This window comes from Equus asinus, chromosome 1 (genome assembly GCF_041296235.1).
Source record: "Equus asinus isolate D_3611 breed Donkey chromosome 1, EquAss-T2T_v2, whole genome shotgun sequence".
In the NCBI taxonomy this organism is placed as follows: Eukaryota; Metazoa; Chordata; class Mammalia; order Perissodactyla; family Equidae; genus Equus; species Equus asinus.
Genome location: NC_091790.1, coordinates 108,097,113 through 108,121,046, shown reverse-complemented (window position 1 = coordinate 108,121,046; position 23,934 = coordinate 108,097,113). Strand labels below are relative to the sequence as shown.

At 46.2% G+C, this 23,934-nt stretch overlaps 1 protein-coding gene across 1 annotated transcript in view; it reads right to left on the bottom strand.

Annotated features, from left to right (window-relative positions):
- The window catches only part of LAMB1 (laminin subunit beta 1), a 69,241-nt gene that overhangs the window by 18,877 nt on the left and 26,430 nt on the right, over window positions 1–23,934 (bottom strand). The window contains exons 14-24 of the mRNA XM_014831846.3: window positions 17,179–17,314; window positions 15,757–15,915; window positions 14,739–14,866; window positions 14,407–14,530; window positions 13,777–13,981; window positions 13,008–13,151; window positions 12,548–12,779; window positions 9,647–9,810; window positions 8,374–8,598; window positions 6,938–7,152; window positions 6,084–6,180 (exon numbers count right to left, since the gene is read on the bottom strand). Coding sequence (XP_014687332.1) covers window positions 6,084–6,180; window positions 6,938–7,152; window positions 8,374–8,598; window positions 9,647–9,810; window positions 12,548–12,779; window positions 13,008–13,151; window positions 13,777–13,981; window positions 14,407–14,530; window positions 14,739–14,866; window positions 15,757–15,915; window positions 17,179–17,314 — 1,829 coding nt within the window. The remainder of the gene's footprint in view (window positions 1–6,083; window positions 6,181–6,937; window positions 7,153–8,373; window positions 8,599–9,646; window positions 9,811–12,547; window positions 12,780–13,007; window positions 13,152–13,776; window positions 13,982–14,406; window positions 14,531–14,738; window positions 14,867–15,756; window positions 15,916–17,178; window positions 17,315–23,934) is intronic.

Genomic DNA, 23,934 nt, shown 5'->3' with positions numbered 1-23,934 from the left:
CAGGGTTCATCGGTTCGCATCCTGGGTGCGGACCTACGTACTGCTTGGCAAGCCATGCTGTGGTAGGCATCCCACATTATATGTATTATAGTAGAGGAAGATGGGCACGGATGTTAGCTCAGGGCCAGTATTCCTCAGCAAAAAAAAAAAAAAAAGTATTTTCAGCTGAAGCAGAAAGGTTGGTTCTCACCTGACAATTTAAAACTTCATGGACACTAAAATTATGGAGACTCTCCTATCGTCTCTCACATTCACTGGGACCTAAAACATTATAAACTAACTGTGCAGGCTCTCTCTGATGAGGTCCAATGGGTTTACTCTTCTTTTAAGGAAAAGGATAGGAGTCCAGAGGGATGTGCAGCTCGGCATTGCTTTAAGAAATGGCATTATTCGGCAGAGCATCAGAAACTTGACCTTAGAAAGAAGAGGAGTGTATATAGCAAAAGTTGTTGCCAGATCTTTAAGATGAATACATCATGAAGATGAAGAATAGCATTTTTAAAAGGAGACAGTAAGCATTTTAATGAACCACAAGAATTCCACCTGCATCTGTAAATACACCCTTGGTTATGTGGTCAGGAGGCTTCCTCTATTTTTACTAAGGTTTCTCGTCATTTAAAACACCATCTCTAAGAGGTAGATAAATGAAGAACAGTACACCCATTTCACAGACAGTGAGGCCTAGAGGAAAACGCAAGCGAGTCAATGCCCGAACGGGAAACATTAGCCTAGGTACCTCTTTATCAGCAGGGGCAGCTTTTCTGCTTGCTTTCTATCCTTCTCTCTGCTCCTTCAGACCTCCTCTGCCCACTGCAGAAAGCCCACCCTCAACGGCTTGGCATTCAAGGCTCTTCATAATCTGGTGAAACAGAATCTCACCCCCCACCGCCCCATAGCCTTGCTGCTACTTGTCCGTTAGCCAGGACAATAATTCCCTCTCTCTAAATATCAGCTGTCATTGAGGACTCACCAGGCCTTGCAGGAAGAGCAGGGACACTGGGCCGTACAGCCTGGCTTCAGTTCCCAGCTCTGCCCTCCCTTGCGATTTGTCTTCGGGTAAGTCACTCACCCTCTCTGAGCCTAAGATTTCTCAACTGTGAAGTGGAGATTAAACGTACCCTCAGAGGCTGGCTGTTGTAAGGACAAAATCAAGAATATGCATGCAATATCCCTAAAAGTGTGCAGCACACAGCAGATTCTCTGTCAACAACCACGAGAGCGAACCTGTTCCATGAAACCTTGTCTAACGACTCCCATTCCTAGCGGTCTTGCCTCTTCTGACAGTTGGCAGGTCTGCAGCCCTTGCGTCCTGCCTCCCGCTGCCATGTTACCCTACGCACCCCATCTGCCCACGGAGCCTGCCAGGGCCTCCCGCTCAGCTAGCAGCTCTTCCCTGCTGTGTCCACCCCCACCAGGTACCCCTGGGCATCACTCCACGTTGTGTTGCTTATCCACCTTTCCTTATACAACTTACATCTGCTTGGGGACAGAGGAAGAGCTGTATCCTAAAACCAGGTGACAGGGTTTATTTTCTTCTGCCAGGGACCTTGCCTCAAAGTACCATGGGACTCCAGGAGTTGCTATAAAGCCAAAAGGTAGACTGATACTTTACCTAGACATTTCTATTTTACCACAAGCAAGCGAAATGTAAATTCTTTTTAATCTCTTAAATGTGATTTTCTGTTTCTTTAAATCCTCCGCCTCCCCCAGCCCCACCTGTATTTTGGTCTCAGTCACATAACTTCGGTTTGAGAATGAAAGGTGGAGAATGAATATGATTTCGCCCGCAGAAGTGAGCTGGCTGTCTGGTCCAGGGGTCAGCAAACTTTTCACAGAAAGGCCCAGATGATAAATACTTAGGCTTTGCAGGCCATATGGCTCTGTCACGACACTCAGCCCTGGCACCGTGGCATGGTGGCAGTCCCAGATGACACACAGACAAACCGGCACGCTGTGCTCCAGAGAAACTTCACTCACCGACAGGGGCAGGAAGCTGGTTTGGCACATGGGCTGTCGTTTGCCTACCTCTAGCCTAGCCCACTGCTTCGGGGACGCACAGAATCCGTGATAAGATTCTACAAGACTGCCTTCCCTCTACGAACAAGACTACTGTGGGTCTCTAAAGAATCAAATTAAATCTGATTTCCCAAGTCGTACTGGAAATAAAGAGTAAGGTGGGTAACTGTCAATGAATCCTAGTCTGAAAAAAGAATATAAGCATTCTAAAACTTCATGTCTGAGCAAAGGAATGTAGTTAATTTTTCTACTAAAAACAATTTGAAATGAGAAACAAGCATGATGGGAAAATGGCCACTACCCAGAGCCTCTCACCTATGCCCCACATTCCTAATTTGCCTGGGTCTAAGAGACACTGGCCTTTTCCAAGAGCCAGAGGCCCTCCCTTCGCTATCTATGAATCAACAGAGAGATTCCTCATGTGACCTTTGACTCCCGAGGGGCACAACGCAGCGCTGCAAGCTGAGGTTTCCTCCGGCACGTTCAGTGGTGGGTGGATGAAATTCTCCCGCCATCCCAGCACAGAGATGGGCTTGTTCAGACTTGGCACGATCGGCCACGGGCCCCAACCCGCCTGGACAATAGGAACATTCAACAATTTACAATTTTGAGGCTCCACTCATTTGTCTTTTACATAACTACATTTTTTTCCATAAGCAGAATACTTAGCTATGACCTAAGTCTTTCTATAAGCGTATAGTTAACTAGGTGGCATGAGAAAGTCTAAATCTGTGCCCTCCAACGAACCGTGTGCAGTGAAAGATCTGCAGTTGAAGACTTCTGGCACTTCATTATGTAATCTGAGAAAAGCGGTCACATTCTTTTCGCACAGTTCCCTCTAATTTCAGATGACACCTGCTCTTGTCCCTGCTGGTCTCCGGACCTTGTCCCTTCAAGTTTTTGTCCTCCCATTTCCATTTGTGACTACATTCCAGTACAACTAGAGCCCTGAACTCGGCCTGCATCTGCCTTTTTGTCCCTGCCCTCATCAGATCAGGCTGGTCCCACTCTTACTGCCATCCCGTATGCACAAGGCCCTGTGGCTGGCAACGACTTCCCCAACATCAAGTCAGTCCTCACTCTCTCTGGGTGCTTCGGAGATTATGAGCTTCCTCCACAGGGTGTCAAAAGCATCTGAGATCCAACACACTCTCTGTGTGAGAGCCTGTCTTAACTGCAAGACATTTAGCGTCCTTGGCTCCCGACACCAAGTGCCTATAGTGGCCACCCATCATGGCGATGACCCAAAAATGCACCCCCACCTCCCCCTTCCACCCAAATTTCCAAATGGCCCCACTCCAGCTCAGGCAGTGTGGTCACAAAGGAGAGACACTATGGACCTTAACATCCCCAAAGACGCAACAACATTTTATCACTTTGAATTGCCAAAGGTAGCAACTAAGTGAGCAACTCCACCTGACATTAACACTTCTGGGAAAGGGGCTTTCTGGTCCCCATTAAAAATAAAAGCCTACAGATGAGGTTGGAGAGATGACATAATTTAGTAGGAAAGCAAGGAGAGGATGGAACCCCTGGATCTGGAACCTGACAAAATCTCCTGGGGTCCATTCTCTTGAGCCCACATCCTCCATGGAGAAGATTATAATACCTCCAAAGGGCTTGGACCAACTCTGCCTGCTGGGTGTGAGCTGAAGGGATGTCAAGACTCAGATCATAATATTAGGGTCACAAATATGGAAAGATCTGAAAGAGATTAAGATTTGAAAAACAAATTCCTCATGTAAATATTTTTTAAAACTATGTATGTATACGTATGATGTATGTATGTCAGTGCACAGAAAGAGGACGGAAAACATTGGTACCAAACTGAGAAAGGGGGCGTATGCTAGGGTGGGGGAGACAAGCAGGGACTTAGTTTCATCCTAATATGTACATTTGCTTGGTGTGAAGCCAGACAGCCTGGCTCCGGAACCCATGCTCTCTACTATGGGATCTCTTCACCTGCCTGCATCCCTGCGGCCCTCGAGCCGCTGGGATCCACTGAGCACACGTGAAAACCATAAAGGAGATGGTCTCTACAGTTCCTTCATTAACTCAAGTTCTCAGGTGATCTTAAAGACAGTAACGAAATACTGAAGGGAGGAGCGGAAAGGAAGAGGTATTGGGCATGTCTGGTTTCTTGTGCATTCTCCTCATACAGACCACGTTTCCTTGCAGAATACTCAGCTTTTGTTGTGCATTGCCTGTTTGTTTTCCCGATTGTCAGTTTCTTGTGTAATAAGCTGACCTTTCTTCTCAATAAAACGAACAAAGAAGTTGGTGAACATCGACACCGTGGATTTCACTCTTTGCAAGGTTTCTAAAACAGGATCTAACTTTTGACCTAAACAAGTTGACACTGTTTCTATAAGCCACAATTGGGGCAGATTTAAAGCTGAAAGTGTAAAGAAAAGAGAAAAGGGTGAGGGGTAAAGTTCTGAGTCCTAAATGAACAATCCTCTGACTGACTCTGACTCCGGGGAACAGGCTTTTCATGCTAACGAAGCTTAGACGGAGCAAAGGTCAGAAAGCTTTGGCAGCCAGAGCCATTCTGCCAATGACACATGCTGATAGAATCCGGCTATAGGCAATGATAGACCCATTATCTGGAGAAAATCAAGCTTTTGGGGCCTCACAAAAGATTGAGGAATTTAACAGAACAGTGGTTAGAGCCTGGAGAAACCAGACTGCAAGCAGGGTTTTACTTGCAGGAGACAACTTGGAGCAAGTGGTCCAATGAATGTCGCGGACCTTGTAATAGAAAACCAGATCCCACTAAGAACCAACGCCTGCCCGAAGAATGATGAATAAAAAAGCACTTGTTTATCGACAGGGCCCACACCACCTCTTCTGTGGAACAAACCTTCCTCTCATCTAAGATGTTGGTCCAAACCCTTCTGGCTCAGCCTCAGCCGAAAAAACAAAGCACACGCCATTTGTTCTGGTCTTGTCACTGCTCGAAGCTTTCCTGCTGTTCAAGAACAGACGGCTTAACTGAAGGAACACACAGTACCTAGGTTTCTGACCGTTCACAGGAGATACTGAAGGCACTGCTAACTTGAAGATCTGTATTATTTCTCGCTACGGTTGCTTCCAAAAAAGAAAAAGGTCATTTTTTTAATTTAAAGTCCAACAGGGACCTAGAATGTCAGATGTGCAACAAAGAAAATAAATCAAAGAGGAAATAAGAAACTACAGAAGATATTTATCCATAGTGACCAACTTGAAACATAGGGAAGAAAACCCAAGCAGGCAAGAAACAGTAGGAGGACAGAACAGAAACAGTCTACTAAAAATTTTTCCACAAATGCTTTCACTTTAAGAGCTGGAAAATAATCTGGCAGGTCAAAAAAAAAAAATTGCAACAGCGCAAAAATTAAGCAATCCTTATGATTCACATGATTTTAAGAAGTTTTTCTTCTTAAGAAAATGTCAAGCTCTCCCTCACAGTCCTATTTTACCATAAGCCTAAGTGGGAATCTGGGTTCTACTCACATTCAACAGACTTGGGGCTCTTGTCACCTGTTCCTTTGTGGTGCACTAGGCTCTCCGACATCGCCCTGCAGCCCCCACTGGTGGGGACATCACTCACATGCACAGACCCCAAGGGGTTTAACTGTCAGCACAGAATACTTGATACACTGGACTCAAACGATCCTGCCAGAACAACTCTGCATGAGCTGACAAGGAGGCTGGCCACAAAATACTGTTCAGAGGAGGGAAAAATAAACTGCAGAAATATATGGTTAATATAAGCATTTTGGTTAAAAGCATTTGCAAAGACAATCGTGTGTGTGTTTGTGGTACGTATGTGCATTTGTCTGTGCAGACACATTTCCCTTGGGGAAAGGACCTGGAGAAGTGAGTGGGTCCACTTTTTGCTACCTACACTTCTACAGGGCCAGATTGGTTAGAGTTTTTTTTAAACAATGAGCATGAATTTCTTTTGTAACTAAACATAGAGGTTTCAGAGACAAATACATTTATGCTGCGCTTTAGGGTTTATAAAAAGCTCTTGCAGACATCTGCTCCCTCCACTCGATCAACACCCCCCGAGAACACCTCACCTCGGCACTCCACGTTGGGGTCTCCCCAGAAGAGCTCCTGGCACTCGCTGCAGGTGCGACCTCCGAACCCAGGCATGCACTGGCACTGCCCCGTGAACTGCAGCCAGAAAACAGACCTCAGTCAGGCGGCTGCGCGGCAGAAGCCAGTCCGCATTTTCTCTTCCACCTGCTCTTCGGGAAAGTGGGACTGACTGGCTGCCTGAGAAGTCCTCTCCATCCCGACCAGGACAAGGGATCTTCCTTCCATCGTGGGTGCTGAGGGCCCCAGGCCACCTCTCCTAACTGCTCCTCTGCACCAGGGGTTGGAAAGGCCCGGAGCACGTGACACTTTATTTACATGTTTCTCCCTCTCATCCTCACAAATCACCAACAAGCCTGGGCCACCTGTGACTCACCTGCCGCAGGGAGCACTTCATTCTTAGTGTGTGTCAGGAAACAGCACTGTTTACAATGCTGCCTGGCTATCTGGTTCCTTTCAGACTGTGTGACTAAGAAAGAAGTTTGATTCGGCAGCCAGGTATTAAAGAGAAATTAAAGAGAACAGCACAGCCTTGTCCATGCCAGGGTAAGTCTGCACCTGCAGCTGGGGCACTGCCCTGAAAGGCTGTGGGGGCAGCATATGGGGTCTCTGCCACGGTTGTACACAGAGGGCAGTCCCAGCCAAGGGGGACGAGTGAGGGCTTACATCCAGTCTGTGCTGTGTTTGCAAAGCTGTGTGCTCTGGTGCAAGGCTGCGACCATGGGGTGCCTTTCTCTAATTGGGGCAAAGCAACCAAATGGGCTAGCTGTCACCTGGACTCCTAAAGGCATCTTTCCTTACGCCACCACGGCCTCACCCCGGCCATGCACCTCACCTCATTACAAGATGGCCCGAAGGAATGAGCAGCGTCGCAGTGGCACGGGTCACACCCGGTCCCGCTGGCCAGCTGCCAGGTGTTGGGCGCACAGTGGTCACAGTTCTGCCCGATCACATTAGGAAGACACAAGCACTGCCCAGTGGTCTTGTCACACTGGCACTCAGAGCTGTTACAGTGCTCCTGCACAGTGCCCAGGGAATTGCAGACACACTCTGAAAAACAACGGTGCGACCAGATTTACTTAGTCACATTCACAAGTATACGGACAACGCAAAGGTTAGCTACATCCAACAGTGACATTTTCCCTCTCCAGATTTCGACCTGGAAATGCCAACAAGCGAGGAAAGAAATGGAGGTGATGAAAAAAGAATCTCAAACTCGTTCTTCAGAAATTCTTACGATGTTCTACACAGTTGTGACATTTTCCAGGCAGACACACGTGACCCATTTTGCCTAGCATTATTCTCAAAATACTCAGTTTTAATAAGCCGCTGGTGAATCATTTGAAAATTGAGGATTTCATTGGAAATAAAAAATACGCCATGAGGGGGGCCAGCCCCGTGGCTGAGTGGTTAAGTTCGCGCGCTCCGCTGCAGGCAGCCCAGTGTTTTGTTGGTTCGAATCCTGGGTGCGGACATGGCACTGCTCATCAAACCACGCTGAGGCGGCGTCCCACGTGCCACAACTAGAAGGACCCACAACGAAGAATGTACAACTATGTACCGGGGGGCTTTGGGAGGAAAAAAAAAATAAAATCTTTTAAAAAAAAAAAAATACGCCATGAGGGTTGAGAGACCTAAGGATTTCCAACTGTGGGCAGGGAAGAGCAGTAATGAACACTGGGACATAGCAGGTAGAAGCTGTTTAAGCTGGTAAGGCTTTGAGGAATCCAGTCCTGCTGGTCCTCAACATTCCGCTAGTGTTTGTATAAACAAAGACAGGGACCTGGGGGCTGCAGCAGGAAGTGTGGCCGATCCCTTGATAAAAGATAAATACTGAGTTCTGAAAGAGAGACTTCAAAGATGTTACTTCCTTCTTTTCCTTAATCTGGAAGGCTCTATCACCAATGACATGCAGGAAGTCCAGAGTGGGCATTTAGGATCTATGAGGCCCAGCCAATCAGCTAGTGCATGAGCAGAATGTAAAATCAATATGCTTTATCGGATGGCATTTATCATGGTGACAGCTACATAGTTTTTCCTTGTTTCTCTCTCTCTCAGGCACTGAGCCACATCTTGGGACTTCAGTCCTGCCAGAGGATGAGGACGTAAAGAAAAAAAAAAGGATCGGTCTCATCTTTCTTTTGTTGAAAGTGAAACTTTACCTATCTGAACAAGGGTTTTGCCAAATGAGACAGTGGAAGAATAAAATCGCCCGATGATGAGGAAAGTGGAAATCATTGTAATGAGTGGCAAAATGATTCTGCGGCTTACTTCGACATTCCTGCCGGAGGGCGTCTCCATAATACCCGAATCGGCAGAGCTGGCAGTGCTCCCCTTCCGTGTGATACAGGCACTTGAGGCATCTCCCGGTCTCCTTGTCACAGGCTTCTGGGTCTGTCGTGTCAATGTTGTGGTGACACTGACAAGGCTGACACGTCCCCCCAACATCCGAGGGATTGCCAAAGAAGCCTGCAGCACAGTCGTCGCATCTGGAGCCTATTGTCCAATAAAACCAAGCACAAAGCCTTCAGCTTGCTGACCGAAAGGTCTCGTCCCCCGACACGCCTGCCCAGAGAGCCAACCCAGGTGGCACCCCGCTCCTCACTGCTCTCGTTACCCCCCAGGATGACCACACCTTTGGGGAAAAAAATGGGCTTTTAGTTGCGAGGGGAAAGAAGCATTTTGTCATGTGTAACACAGCTGCAGCCTGGCTCAGAGGCCCCAGCAGGGCACGGACAGTTGGACGCGTTCTAGCACATGAGACTTCAGCTTCTCATTATCCAGGGATGCAGCAGATTAGGAACTAAATAATGATCCAACAGCGTCAAGCTCGGCTTGATGTTAAGTCCTAATCCAAGGATTATTCGAACTGAAAAATCAGGGCTCCTGCGTGAGCAACCCAAAGTGGGGTCCATAATGATAACCAATTTCCTTTTCTAAAGAATCCTGAAACTGCGTGCAAATATTTACTGAGCTATGGATAAGCATACCTAGTATGTGAAACAGTGGCATCAAGGATGAAAGAAAAGGGAGTTTACTTTCACAGCTAGCTACACTCCTTGAGCGTTGACAGATAATGTATGATAAACACTAAGGAACAAATCGAGCTTTGACCCATTCAGTCATGTGGGGAGGGGACCCTAGCTTCCTAGGTGATACTCTCTTCTTCCTTTTGCCCACCATTTGGCCACTTCACTGCCCTGAGACTCTTCTGCTAGGAGTTGGATAAGGGAAGGGAGAAGTAAAATGCAAATTCACCTTTCTACTGCTTAGTAACAGAAGTGTTCATCAGATTCATATATGGATTTCAATGAGCTTGCTATCCTGCTCTGTATTACAACATGATGATCACAGAGACTCAAGAATTGACTCTATCCCACATGCCAAACAGGAAAAGAGCATCCTTAGATTTCAGATTCCCTTCACTTTTAATTAAGGATTGTAAAAATGAAACCAAATTGGCTCACTCTTCAGCTTTATTCTTCATGAACAACTCAACTCATAAAGATCCATCTTTTCCTTTGAAAGTCTGCACACTACTTACCAATGTATCCAGGATTACAGACGCACTCAAGCTGTAAAGTACCAGGATCTTGATAACAACTACTGGCAAACTGGCGTCCGCTGTCGGGACCGTCTGGGCAGGGACAAGGGCGGCAGTGATCTCCCGACCCAATGATGGGATCACCATAGTAACCAGCCAAGCACCTACATCAGTCGCAGAACAGAGAGGGTCATGCACCACAGTTGTGAGAAACCTGTCACAAGAAAACGTCCTAGAAACTGTGATTTCTGTTTAGGAACATTCACTCCCCATTCCTCAGGGAATGGCTTTCCACGAGAGCAGTGGTTTGCAAACTGCAGCTCCAATCAGAACTCTCCGGAGCCATTGCTGGGCTCTCCCGCCATTCTGATTTAGCAGGTCCCAGGTGACACTGATGCTGCTGGTGTGGAGATCACAATTGCAGGGCCACTGCATTAGGGGGACACCCCTGGCCTCACTCGGACCCTCACTCACTCCTTTCCAGAGGAAGAGGTACATCTCCCCAAGTGCACCCTATTGTCCCCTCAGCTGCCGGCCTGCCCTGAGCGTTCTGGTCAGCTCCCTCCTTGCTTAAGGAGTCTGGGGGTGGGGGTTGGGGGGTGGGGGAGAGAGCTTGTGGTTGTCTGTCTCTGGGACGGGTGAGGTGTCAGCAAGCCCACGGTGGCATGTTCTACAACCCAGCCTTTACCAGTAACAAAGCTGATGAGGACGCTCTCCAGCTGCATGACTCTTGTGTCTGTCTCTCAAACGAGGGCCGAGGGATGTATTTATCAACTCGCGAACCCAGCAGGTCCCATCTCCTCTCCTTACAGATAAGGAATCCTTGGAGGTTACATGATTTGCAAGGCTTACACAACTCGTTAGTAACGAGCCAGGATTTGATTTCAGCTTCCTGACTTTTAGCAAAGAATTCTTTCACTATGACAAGCTGCTTGTCAGCAGGAATGGTGATTGGGTTACTTTTTTACTTCCTACAACAGAAAAGCTTGAAGGAACTGGAGATCATCTGAACCAACCTAGTTGCTTTACTAACAGAAGTCAGATACTCAGAGAGGTGAGTTAACCCACCCAAGTTTACAAAGCGAGTCAGAAGCAGAACTGGGCCTGAAACTCGGTCTAAGGATTTCTAATTCAGTTTGTTTTTCATGGTTTGTGGGTTTTTTTTGAGGCAGAGGTAATATTTTTTTTTAATGGGGGGCAGGAAGTAGGATGAAGAAATGGGAGGGGAAGGTTGTTCTGAGGAAATTAACCTTCTACTTAATTAGACACAAACATAATGCAAGAACATGTTGCCCAGTTATGTTCCGGGGAAACTGGTAGTGATGAAGTAATTTTGTATAAAGGTTTCTGAGCAAGTTTTCTACGAGGCTTTTCTAGGTGAAATAAATCCAAACACATCAGGATAGTAACTGAGCGTTCATTTCCTGCCTCCCCTCCACTTCCACCCTTGGGAATAATCTGAGCCTAGAGCTTCTTTTTAAATTTATGGGATTGAAACTCTGATCATCTTGGAATGAGGCAAAACGATGAGAAACTGGCTCAAACTAGACAGCAGATTCTCAAATCTTTAATCAAGTTTTGTCATCCAAACTAAGGCTGAAAGTCCTTCCTCCTCCCACGCCATTTCTCACTCTCCTGCAAGAAATCAAAATGCTTTACAAATAAAATCCCAAACCAGTCTCAAATATCAACCAAGCCATTCTCACAGGATGTTCTTGCAAACACATTGCACATTGTGCCTGATTTCAAATCGGCATTGCGGACAACCACGTGTTCGCCTGTGTCCCCACGCAACTCTCTTCTCCCTTTTTCACCTGATTTTCTCATCTGTCTCTTTCTCTCTTATTCTCCATCTCCCATTGAAAGAACAATAATGAAAAGCTTAATGCAGAAAACAAAAGATGACACCAAGATATTAATTTCTTCCTTTCAATCTTGTATCACTGTTTCCTTGTTACTTTTTACAACACAATTTTGTGGTTGGAAGGAATAACTTTTCCTCAAAGGAGAGTCGAGGAGCCACATATTTGCTCCCATATACATCTTCATGCCAGAAGTTAATCACACATACAGTTTTCACTAACAATTTCTCTTTCATTTGATGAGGAACTTTTGCACTGGCTGAAGCACGTGCTGAAATTTTTAAAACAAAACTCCCATATAGAGTGGAGGGATATTAGAAGAGAAAAAATTTATTGACACGAAAGGTAGAGCCTAGTACTTCAAACAAAGCAGGTTCTAATAGCATGTCTGTCTTTCTTAATTAGTAAGGAACACTAAGTCAGCAAGCAGGTTTCTCATTTGCACTACTTATCTAACTGAGCGAGGCTGTAATGTTGTCAGAGGCAGATTCCATTCTTACTATTATCAAGCACAGAGCTTTGCATCTGTCGTAATTATTCAATTAATGTTTGCTAACAGGACAACAGATCTACTTTTCCACATTTCATGTGGTCTCCTGGAAACTGGAGCTACATAAAATGTTTAGGAAAACAAAGCTGTTTAAAATGACTAATCCCATTTGGATTTGCTTTCTACTTTGACCCAAATTAGGAATTAACATTTCACAACTCTGATCCTAGGCCAGAATCTGCGGCGACAGAGAGATGATTTCCGTCCAGATCTACGGCAACCTCTAGGATGATTCTCCAAGAGAGCAGACTCATGTCAGCTTTGTTCTCTGCCGTCTCCCCAGCACCAGAACAATGCCTGGTGCACACAAAAGGTGTGAACTAAATATGGACCGGATAAATGGATGATTTCCTAGAAAATACCCAGGTGGTCAGAAATGAATGAGCCATCTGGAGCCTGGTAGAGATTCATTCAGTGGTCTGTCTAAGATGCTGTTTGCTCAGCTAAAAACGATCTTGTTGTTATTTTCAAGAGGCAGCGTCCACGTACCTTTCACAGTTATGCCCCGTGGTGTAGTCCTGGCAGCTCACGCATTCCCCCGTCACTGTGTCACAGTCATCGGCATGGCCGTTGCACTGGCAAGGCTGGCAACTCGGAAAGCCCCAGTACCCTGGTAAGCACCGGTCACACTGCCGAGTGTACACCCCCTGGAAACAGTGGCACTGGCCAGTGACGGGATGGCAGAAAGCGTTGACAGATCCTTGCAGATGGCACTCACAAGCTGAAGAAACAGGCAACCAAGGACCCACCCTTGAGAAACTCATGAAACCGACAGAAGGGGTGCAAACACACCCCTTCTATCAACAACCCCCATGCCCAGTTCAGAATGCGCAGGGGCTCCCGGTATGGATTTCCGGAGTCAAGCATGGCCTTCTGCAGCTGTGGACCCCACAGCAGTATTTCTCAGACAATCGGAATGAATACATTACAGTTTTTCTGAATAACCTACGTTTGCATCCACTGGGCCCAAAGCCAAAGGTGCCAGGAGCACATCTGTCGCAGGTCCTTCCAACCACGTTCGGCCGGCACTGGCACTGGCCTCCGTTGGGGTCGCAGACGGAACTTAAGGAGCCCTGAGGGTCGCACTCACAAGCTGCAGGGAAAAGAGGGGCCAGAAGCTGTGACACAGAGCAGCTGCTGTCCCCGTAGAAACGGGCACAGCATGTCACACCAGCTCTGAACTGGTCCGTCCCTTTCCTTGGGCTCCCCCGATCCTTCCTCTTTACTACTTCGGCTGATTCAGAATTCCCAGTTCAAACAGTAGCATCCATATGACAAGTGGGAGGGAGGCAACAGGAGGCAGGGTTGGCAGATAAAAGCAGTTTTTCTAGGAAGAAGCTCATTAAGGTTGTCCCCCCTTGCCTTCACAGCTCAAATATCACAAGACCTCAGACAAAAACCTAGTGACCTCTGGGGGTTGGTCTGACCTTTCGGAGAGAAAAACAAATTTCAGTAATGGGGCGCTCCTCTGATTCCATGCCAACTCTCCCCCCCCACCCCCCGCCCGTGGAAATGCTGTATCCTCATGACCTTTCCCCTAGTCACCTGCGGTCTATGTCTTGAATATTGACTGCAATTTCAGTGGGGCTCTATCACTAACATATTCTTAAAGATAAACTGTAGTTTGAGACACCATTTCCTTTTGCTGACTGCCTGACACAGAGCTGTGGGGTGTGCCTTCCAAGGCGCCCCAAGATGCCAGGTGTGCTAACACCTACCCAGGCCTGTCTGGTGTAACAGGGCAGAAATGCTGAAGATGATGTTCCTGCAAACGTCAGTCATCGGCGTCTTCACAACGCTTCTGCTGTTCTCCAGACACCGGTATCTCTGAAAGGTTTCCCAGGCACTGTTGGTGACCAGCCCATCTCCCGAACCTCCCACAGTGAAGATGTCCAGAGACTTGCAGAATGGCATGAGAACAAGCTATAAAGAACAAGAAGCGCAAACTGTCCTTACGGTGGCGTCCGTGGCATCCATTACAGCAAGTAAACACAGAAAAACCCCAAATGCTTCTTTGACTCTTGAAAAGATCGGAATCATTCAATAGAATGAAAACCTCCCCATTCTTAAAATATTCTTGCCAGAAAAAGTTTAGCTATACCTTACACAGTTGGTTTTTGAAATGTCATTTTTTAAGGCACTTGCTACTTTCAGAGAATCAGCTGCAGTAAAATCCTTTCCAGAGGGGGGGAGTTTTATTAAAATAAATAAGCAGAGTGGCCTTGGAGGCAAGAAAGAATGATTCTGCCTGACCTCTCCACGTTATCCCTCCACAAGCCCTCCGGGAAGCAGATGGAGACTTCCCCCCAGCCTCCCCCCCCCCGTGCCAGAAACGACCTTCCACTCACCGAGTCGATGAGCGTGTAGGGACTGTCCACGTCGCTATCAGAGGAGGTGTACTGGGGCAGCTCTAACCTCACGGTGTAGTTCACACCCTTCTCGAAGCAGACGGGGCGGGGAAGGACGACATACCTGACCCACAACAACAACAACAAGGCAACCTTTAAGTATCCAGTCAGTCAGTCAAAGCTCCATGTAGGTCCTTCCAAAGGCAGGCAGGCAACAGTCCACGCGTGGCCCTGGCTCTGAAATGCTAACTGTACGACTCACAAGGCAAGATCCCAGAAACAAATTTCATTTGCATATTCGTTCTGTTGAGCCGCAAACCACTGTCACTGACCTCGAGCCTGGTGACAAGGACACCACCTGGTTGTCATCATCGGGAATAGTGTTCCCACATCGGCTGCTGGGTGGAATCTTTCCAGGCCGCTGCACCGTGATGACAGCTTTTTCCCAGTGGTCAGGTAGCTAGAAGAGGAAACAAACAATCCCAGGGACCATGCACACTGGCCCGCGGCCACCTGTCTGCTCATGAAGACCCCTCCCCATCGATCGTCATCTGCCAGGTTTAAATGGAAACACTCGCTTGCTTTCTCTTCCCTCTTTACCATTTCCCCTGCTACTACCCCAGCCCCAGCCCTAATCCCTTCTCACCTGGATGCTGAAACAGCTACCCAGCTGCTCTCCCAACGTCCCCTTCAATCCATCTTAAAACACAGCTCAGGTAATGACTACCCCCTGCTCAAAACCCTGCGGTAGCTGCCTGTCAATACAGAGTCCAAGTCCCTTTCCTGATCCCAGCATTTTTCCTAATAGCATCTCCAGCTACATCCCTTACCTAGCTCTGCGGAATGACTCTCAGGACACTCCCCTCCTCTCTGCTCACACTCTGCCTTAACTTCCCTTTGTGTCAAAATTCCATCTCCATATTAAGGCCCAGATCTGATTCCTCAGGAACCATTTTGGCAGCCCCTGGCCCAGCCTGGCTGGTACGGAACTTTCCATCGTCCAGCACTGTTTCTAGCTCTGCTCTCACACTTCCCACCTCTGGCCTTTCACTACAGTTATGGACATGTGTCTGTCCCCAGGCAGTGCAGGCCGGCAAGGCAAGGAGAGGATCTGATACGTTCTCATCCCACCTCCATTCTCAGAAGGCTGAGTGCCAAACAAGAGATTACTCCATGTTTACAAGATAATTCAAGAAAAATGTGCATTTTCACTTCCATAGTGCATAGGAAATCAGAGGGGTTCCTCTATCCCAACACAACCTCTAAATTTCACAAGAACCTAGTGCCCATTAGAAGAAAGATTTTTCTACCAATATCTCCCCGACCGCCAGTAGTCTACCGAGCGTTTACCTGTGGCTCATAGCGGATTAGGATGTCATACTCCATGGAATACGGTATGTTGTCAATGAAAAACTCCAAATAAGCCCCTTCGGGCACTCGGACGAAGCCCGCTCCAGTCCAGGAAGGAATCCGGTCCTGGACGTACTGCCGCTCCACGATGCTGACCCCCTGAGGACAAGGGCGACAGTACTTATGCTTCACTTGAAATGGAATTCAATGAAATCTAACAGTCACTCAAAGCTCCAGAACTGTGGACACCTTACACCTCTTTTTCACAGTCACATTTTCCCAGTAGACTGTAAAAAGTTTTTGATATATAAACAGGAAATTGGTTTCTTCTTAATTTTGTGATTGAAGTGGCCTTGGGACCTTGGAGATGGGACTCAAAGCCTTAGGATATACCTTCCATGATATAACTAGGGGAATGAGCACAAAGGAAGGAAAAAACATCCCAAATGCTGAGATAAGCACCTAGGAGGGACAAGGTATTTCCCAGATTTTCGACAAGGCTAGTCCAACATCTAGTGGATGTACTTCTGTCTGTCTTTCTCACTGGCATTCATCTCAAGGTCCAAGTACAAGGAAGAAGCTGCCACAATCATGAATGTTCACTACTGATGAGTTAATTCTGACTGTCACTAAGACAGGAGAAGTGATCCATTTGAGCTGCTGAACTCAAACACGCATTTGAGTTTGTTCACAGGACTGAGGAGTCAGCCCCAAGGATGAAGTCCGTCACTCCCTGTATACAGGTGTGTGTGGCTTTACCCATCAAGAGGTGGAAACTATGTCACTCTGCCCTCGAATCTGGTCTAAGGCGGCCTTGCGACTTTGACCAACAAAATGAGCGAGAATGATGTTCTGGGACTTCTGAGCTCAGGCTTTGAGAGACCTGGACCTGGCGGTTTCTGTTTCCTCCTTCTTGGAGGCCAAATGCCACGTAAGTCTTACTACCCTGACTCCACCATGCTGTGAGGAAGCTCAAGACAGCTGCTTGGAGGAGGCACGTGGAGAAGGATGCCCAGCCAGCCTCCAGCTGTTTCAGCCATCCCAGCTGAAGTGCCCGACATACATTTTAAGCCACTAAATATTGGGATGGCTCATTACACAGCAATAGAAAACTGGAACAGTATCCTCTCTGAGTATTAATTATACTAGAGCAATGATAAGTTTGGTGCACAAGTAGAGGGAAGAACGGAAGAAGAAAAAACCAAAACACCAAAAGGCTTCATAGTGAATGATCCAAAGTCCCTTTGTGAGTTATAGACTGACTTAGCTTGAAATATGACGGTTCTCAACAAGGCCAGGTCCTGATCTTACTTTGTGTTCACTGACAAAATGCCTCTTAAACCGTCTCTTTACAATGTGTCTATATGCCATTACTGCCCCCCAAACACTGCTTTACCAACCTGCCTGGCACCCCCTACTCACAGGCCCGAAGTTGGCTTCTTCTGCTTCATAGATGTAGTGGTCCAAGGTGGTAAAGTAGTAACCGGATTCCACTTCGTTGCACTGACGTCCGATCATGTGGGGTCGACACGCGCACTGGCCGGACTCCGCGGAGCAGCTGGAAGGGGAGTGGAGCGAGTCAGCTGCGCTCGTCACATTTATAAATGCACCCACTGGATGCAGTCCTACGTTCGCCATTAAACATTAAATGGGGTGAAATATTCAGGTAGGGTTTTCTTATTTCCTTCAGAAAATAAGTACATGGAAACAATACCGCCTATGAATTAATCCCAAACTCGGAAGCTGAAAGCTCTCCAGGGCCTGGTCTTTCAGTTTATTTCCCTTGCCCTCTCTTCACTGCACTCCATCCACACCCTCTTGAGATTTTCTGTAGATATCACAAATGGTCTTGTTTTGATATCTTCTATCTTTTGCCTTACGTCCAACTGCAACCCTGTTCCTGGGCCTCAGACCCAAATGCCCAACTCCCAGAAGGCCAGCCCCGAGTTACCTCCCAGATCCAAAAGGGCAGCAGTCCATCGTTCCCTGTTCTCTCTTGGGGAGAAGACACTGCCACCCACTGAGTCAACCAGGTCAGAAACCTAGAAGCTGTTTTCTAGATTCCTTCTTCATATCCAATCAGGAACCAAATTCTTCTTGCCAGTCTTCCAACTTCCCACCCTAACCTGCCACCCTCTACACAGCAGCCCGAATGACCTTTCCAAGATGCATTAATGGTACCACTTCCTGGCTCGATGACCTTGGGGAGGTGCACCAGGCCTTCCACGATCTGGCCCTTCCCTACCGTTCCAGCCTCATCTCTCCCCTCGACTCCCCAGCCATACTAACTACTTACAGTTTCTCCAATGAGCTGGGGGACTCATGACCCCTTCCCTTTGCTTATGTTGTTCCTGCAGCCAGGAACACCTTTCTCCTTATATCATGGTTTTGTGTACAAGGTAAAACGGAATCACACGCATCCAGTTTCACTTCAGTACGTCAAGATGTGGTTTGGAATTGCTACTTTAAACCCATTCCCAGACTTCTTTTTTTTTTTCATCCAAAAGTTTATTTTAAACCAAGTACCTAAGGCAAGTTACAACTCACAGAAAGACTGAACACTCAGACGTTTATTAAGAACGTCCCAAATGGCCCCATCATGGCCCAGCTGAAGTCTTCTCCCTGTATATCATGGAAATAGTTTTTATCCTAAAGGAGGACGAATTCTTAACATCTCAGGGCCAATTCCCAGAGAAGAAAAGCTTGTTCCAATTAGGACCTAGCCCTCTTTTGGCACAGTCCACCAACAAAAGCCATTTTCAGAAATTCAGGCGTCAGACATTACATCATACAGACAAAAGAAAATCCTTCTTTCCTCCCCAGATGTTTACTGAGGGAACAAAATGCCCCAAACACGGACCACCGAAGAAGAGAACAACTAGATTCTTCTCATGCCATCATTAGAGAAGAAGCAAGAGAAGGTGAGGATAAAGAGAGAGAGCAGACTCCCCACGCTGCCTGTTACCTGCAGCGCAATTCCAGAGAAGAAACGACTCATGGGAACCTGATCACGTGAAAGGAACTCACGGACCAAGAGCCCCGGAAATCACACGCCCCATTGTGTCCACAGACTTGAACTGTTGTCATTGATAGGCACGGCTCCAACTCAACATTCACGCCTTTAGCAAACTCCTTCTTGTGGCTTTGCCTGCCTGTGTAGACGGCCCTCACACCTACAGCTCTCAGCACTTACTCAGCTGTACTCAGGGTGTCCATTCCCAGCCATGAACAGGACATTCCCACGGGGTGCCCAGTTGTCATCTCTAATTCACCTTGTCCCAAACTGCTTGTTACCTCTCACTGACTTCTTATATTCAGCTCTGCTATTTCTGTCAGCAGATGGAAAATTCTTCTCACGTTGTAAGCGAAACATGACCTTCCCTTTTGTTTATTCTCGATATCCAAGTCTTATTTCAAGATGTTCCTCAACTGAGCAGTTTCCTCTCAGTGTCACTGCCACTGTCCTAGTCCAGCATGGCATCACTTCACACCTGTGCCTTTAGCAACCTTGCAAACTGGCCTCTTGAGCTCTTCTCTCCCCTGCCCAGTCCATCCTGTCTACCGCCGCCAGACGAATCTTCCCGCAGCACTGCTTCCATCATTTCACAAAAGCCCACTACTGTTTCTTTTTACTTATATCAAGTCACGATGCCTCTGCCTGATTTCCAGCAGCCTCTATAACCCATCCTCGGAAAACAACTCCTCTCTCTCTGGTGCCTGCCCTTTGCTTTCAGATGCGCCACACTCCTCACACTCTTCCACAAATATTTACTGAGCAAATATTGGCCCTGGGAGCTGTCCTTCCTGGTGTCAGTACTGTCACATGTTAGTCCATTGTCAGCTTTCTTCTGAATCTATCCTTACTTCTTGGTAAGTCCATTATTTCTAGCTAAATGATATGGAGACAGAAAAATGGGGGGAAAAACACTTCCTGTCCTAAAAAATGTGCAATCTGATTGGGGAGATAAACCATAAAGCAATTGGCCAAGATAACAAATCAAAACGCAGTAAGTGCCTAGATAGAGCTCAAAGCCAAGTACGATGGGTGCAGAGGAAGACACTGTTCACCTCAGGGAGGTGTCAAGAAGGAGATGGCTCTGGAGGCTGCAGAGGATTTGACAAGCAAAGGGAGAACAGGAATGACAGAGCAAAGAGGGGTAATGGAGAAATGTGAGCAGCGATGGTCAAGGCCAGTCCAGATCTTGACCTTGCCACCTGCATTCGCATCACTGTGCCTTCACTCGTCTTCTTCCTCTCAGCTAGAAGGCTCTCCTGCCCACCTATAGCACTTCTCAGATCTCATCCAGCTTTCAAAAGGTCGGCTCAAAACCAACCTCCTCCATAGTGAGTCGAAAGATTTATTACAAGGAACTTCTTTCCTGTGTTCAAGTAAAAGTCACATCAGATAGAAATCGTGTGCTTTACAAGTTTATATGTTTCCTCCATAAATTTCCCTGTAACTAGATACAGATTCAACCCATTGGATCAGTAAGGTAGAATAATGATATAAGACAAAATTGTCCAGCCCTGTGGCAGGCAGAATAATGGCCCCCAAAGATGGCCATGTCCTCATCCCCAGAATGTGTGGATATGTTACCTCACACAGTACAAGGGACTTTGCTGGTGGGATTAAGGTTAAGGACCTTGAGATTATCCAGGTTGTGTTCAGTCTAATCACAAGAGTTCTTAAAAGTGGAGGAGGAAGGCAGAAAACTGGCTCACAGAGACGTGACTTAAGAAGGATTTGACTCACCATGGTTGGCTTTGCCGATGAGGTAGGAGGGCATGAGTCAAGGGATGTGGGCAGCCTCCAAAAGCTGGGAACGGCCCTTAGCTGGCAGCCAGCACGAAAATGGGAACCTGATCCTACAACTGAAAAGAACTAAATTCTGCCAACAACTCAAATGAGCAGGAAACAGATCCTCCGCTAGACCCTTCAGACAGAAACGCAACCCTACCGACATCTTGATTTTAGTCCAGTGAGACTGTGTCTGACACACAGAACTGTAAGATAGTAAATTTATGTGGTTTTAGGCCACTAAGTTATGGTAATTTACTATGGCAACAAAACAAAACGAATATGAGCCCATTTTTTTCTCAATAGGTAAAGGGCAAGATTCTTCCTTCAAAAAACAGATTTCTCACAAACATAGAAATTAGCAACTTGTTTAAAAATTCTATTGGAAGGGAAATTCTATTTCATTTAAATAGCGATGAGTAAATACTGTATAGTTTCAACTTTATTACTAAGAAATTAGACAAAAAAAGTAAAGGATAAAAAGCATCATTTGTAAGAACCAGCACTCTGTTCAACACTGACATCGCCTCCATAATTCTGAGTTGGTTCCACGCTGATCAGCAGTCAGCACCATCCATTTTATCCAAAGTAGAACCCTCTGGCCCCCCAGCTAGGATACTTTCTTAAGGGGCAGGAGCTGTGTTCTGGAACCTCTTTATGTCCAGCTACCATAGTAATTAACACAGGGTTAGATACCACGATTGTTCAATACACTGATGAAAACACCTGTTTACTTCTGCTCCAGTTTCAAAGTATAATACATTTCAGTTCCTCATTTATCAAGCACCTATAACGCCCACCGGGCTGGGTACAAAGATGCAAAAACAGATAAGACACCATCCCTCTCCAAAGACAACTTTTAAATACAAACAGCCATAAACCAAGGCAGAATATAAGAAGTTCTAAAAGAGATACAGAAGTCATGTGTTGTTGACACATCACGAGAGGTTGGGGACTTCAGCCTAGCAAGCAGACGTCTTCAAAAGAGCAGTGGGCTTCGAGCCAGATACCAAAGTCCTGAATTTAACTGATGAAATGATTTTGCAGGATGCCGTAAAGACATTTCTATTTCTCAATGTTTTTAAACATTTACAAGTAGCATTTACCTAGCAACCATTCTTCTTCACTCATTAAAGCAGGTTATCCACCGGGCAAAACTTCATTAACCTGGCTTGAGTTACATTTTTTAAATTAATTCGGTCTTCTTTAAAAGATTCAAAGATTCAGATTAGCTGTCAACATAATAGATAAGGATTACTAAGCTTTTATTGTTCTACAAAAATCCATTTGGCTCATTATATAAAATATTTTAAAACTTTTTCCCTCTCACATGATTTTTACACTTAATTCTTTCCTGGTCAAAGTAACTCAGGAATGTTTGGGATCACATACAGAGATTGCCCCTCCTTAGGAGCGTGTATTAAGTTTTCATATCTTTTTTTTTTTTGAGGAAGATTAGCCCTGAGTTAACTACTGCCAATCCTCCTCTTTTTGCTGAGGAAGACTGGCCCTGAGCTAACATCCGTGCCCATCTTCCTCTACTTTATATGTGGGACACCTATCACAGCATGGCTTTTGCCAAGCGGTGCCATATCTGCTCCCGGGATCCGAACCGGCGAACCCCGGGCCACCGAGAAGCAGAACGTGCAAACTTAACCTCTGCGCCACCAGGCCGGCCCATAAGTTTTTACATCTTAATAATCGTTGTTTCTCAAATCCTTTTACTCAATCAACATTTACTTAATACCTACTATGTGTTCAAGGCAAAGCAAAGGAGTATTATCAGGTAGCAGATATTTATGAGTGGACGCAATGATCAATCCTTCCGCAAGTACTTCTTGACTGTCTGCTATGCGCCAAGCATTCTAGCAGCATCGGTGCTTCACAAGACTGGGCCTCTCTCACCCCTACGGGACTCCTGCAGAAAGCCTTTGTTGGGGGAAAACAACTTTGAAAGGGATCACTACAAAACACTGTACAGTCCCAGGGCCAGAGGCATCTTTAAAAGTAATTTTCTTCCCCATCAATAACGCCAAAAGACAGGGCGTCTAATCGATCGTGCTGGAGATATCAAGTTACCTGCTTTAAAATCTTTACTAAAGATTTTTGCTTCACCAACTCTCTAGCTGAGCACATTCTGGTTTTTATAAATTTCTGCAGGGGACACTGGGGGCAGGCTAGGGGTTGTGCGTGAGTGGATTTAGAGACAGGAAGCGTGCGTGGAATAGAGAAAAAGAGCAAGGGAGTGTAAGAAACAAACGATTTAGGGTAAAAAAAACATCGGACGTTCCTGAGTTTATGACATAATTTGGAGAGTGCCACTTTCATGTAATCAAGATGGATTTTAGGAATGGGGACAGTTTCGAATGGAGGGATCAATTGCTAACGGAATCCTCCGCGTGTGTTCTGGGAGTCACAAAGCAAAGTCAGAGAAGGGATTCCACGAGCAGACTAGCAGTCTGTCCGTCTTCCCTACTTCTATGGAATCATCCTCGCTTCCTCCCCTCTGGAGGTTTTCTAAGAACAGGAGGTCACACTGGCGTCTCACGGGCTACACGCTGTACCGAGTTTGCCGCGTGACCTGAAATAGAACAAACCCAAATACAGGGGCCAAAGAGAACATGTTCTTGCTGCCTGAAGTCTCATTCCTTCTGCAGATTACCACGGCGTTGGGCAATAACCTTGCAAGAGAGTCAATTTGTGAGCACATGAAGCTGCCTGATGAATTCAGCATGTTCTCTCAGGGAAGATTCGGGGCCACAAGGAAACATCTGGCTATTCTCTCGGCCACCACTTATGCTATCTTTACCAGATGTTCTGAATCGGATCCAGGAACACAGACCAACATTCTCTTTGACTCAAAAGTCATTAATTAAACTCCCACAAATTCAACATCTTGCCAAACGTGTATTATGATCATTTTTGGTAGAGCTTCAGGTCTCATCATTTCAAGGAATGCCAACATATTTAAGTAACTAAAAATTATTATATGTAATTGCCATTAATAGACTTGGAAGTTGCAAAAATAAAAGCAAGAAGAAAAAGTTTCTTTACACAAATCAAAATGGGAGTTCACTTTCTATCCTTTAGGTTGGTGAAAAAGAAAATGATGACACCAACTGCTAGTGGGGATGGGGAAAGAGGTATTTTTGTAACTGATCGGTAGGAAAATAAACTAGCACATTCTGTCTGGAGAACAATCTGACATTCTCTATGAAAACAAAAAACGCACATGTCCCTTGACTTAGCAGTTCCACCACTGGGAACCTTATCTATAGCTATATCTACAAACATTCATCAAGATATGTCTACAAGGATATGCACAGCAACATTCTCAAAAAGCAAAGAAGACTGGAAATAATTTATGATGCTTTCACACG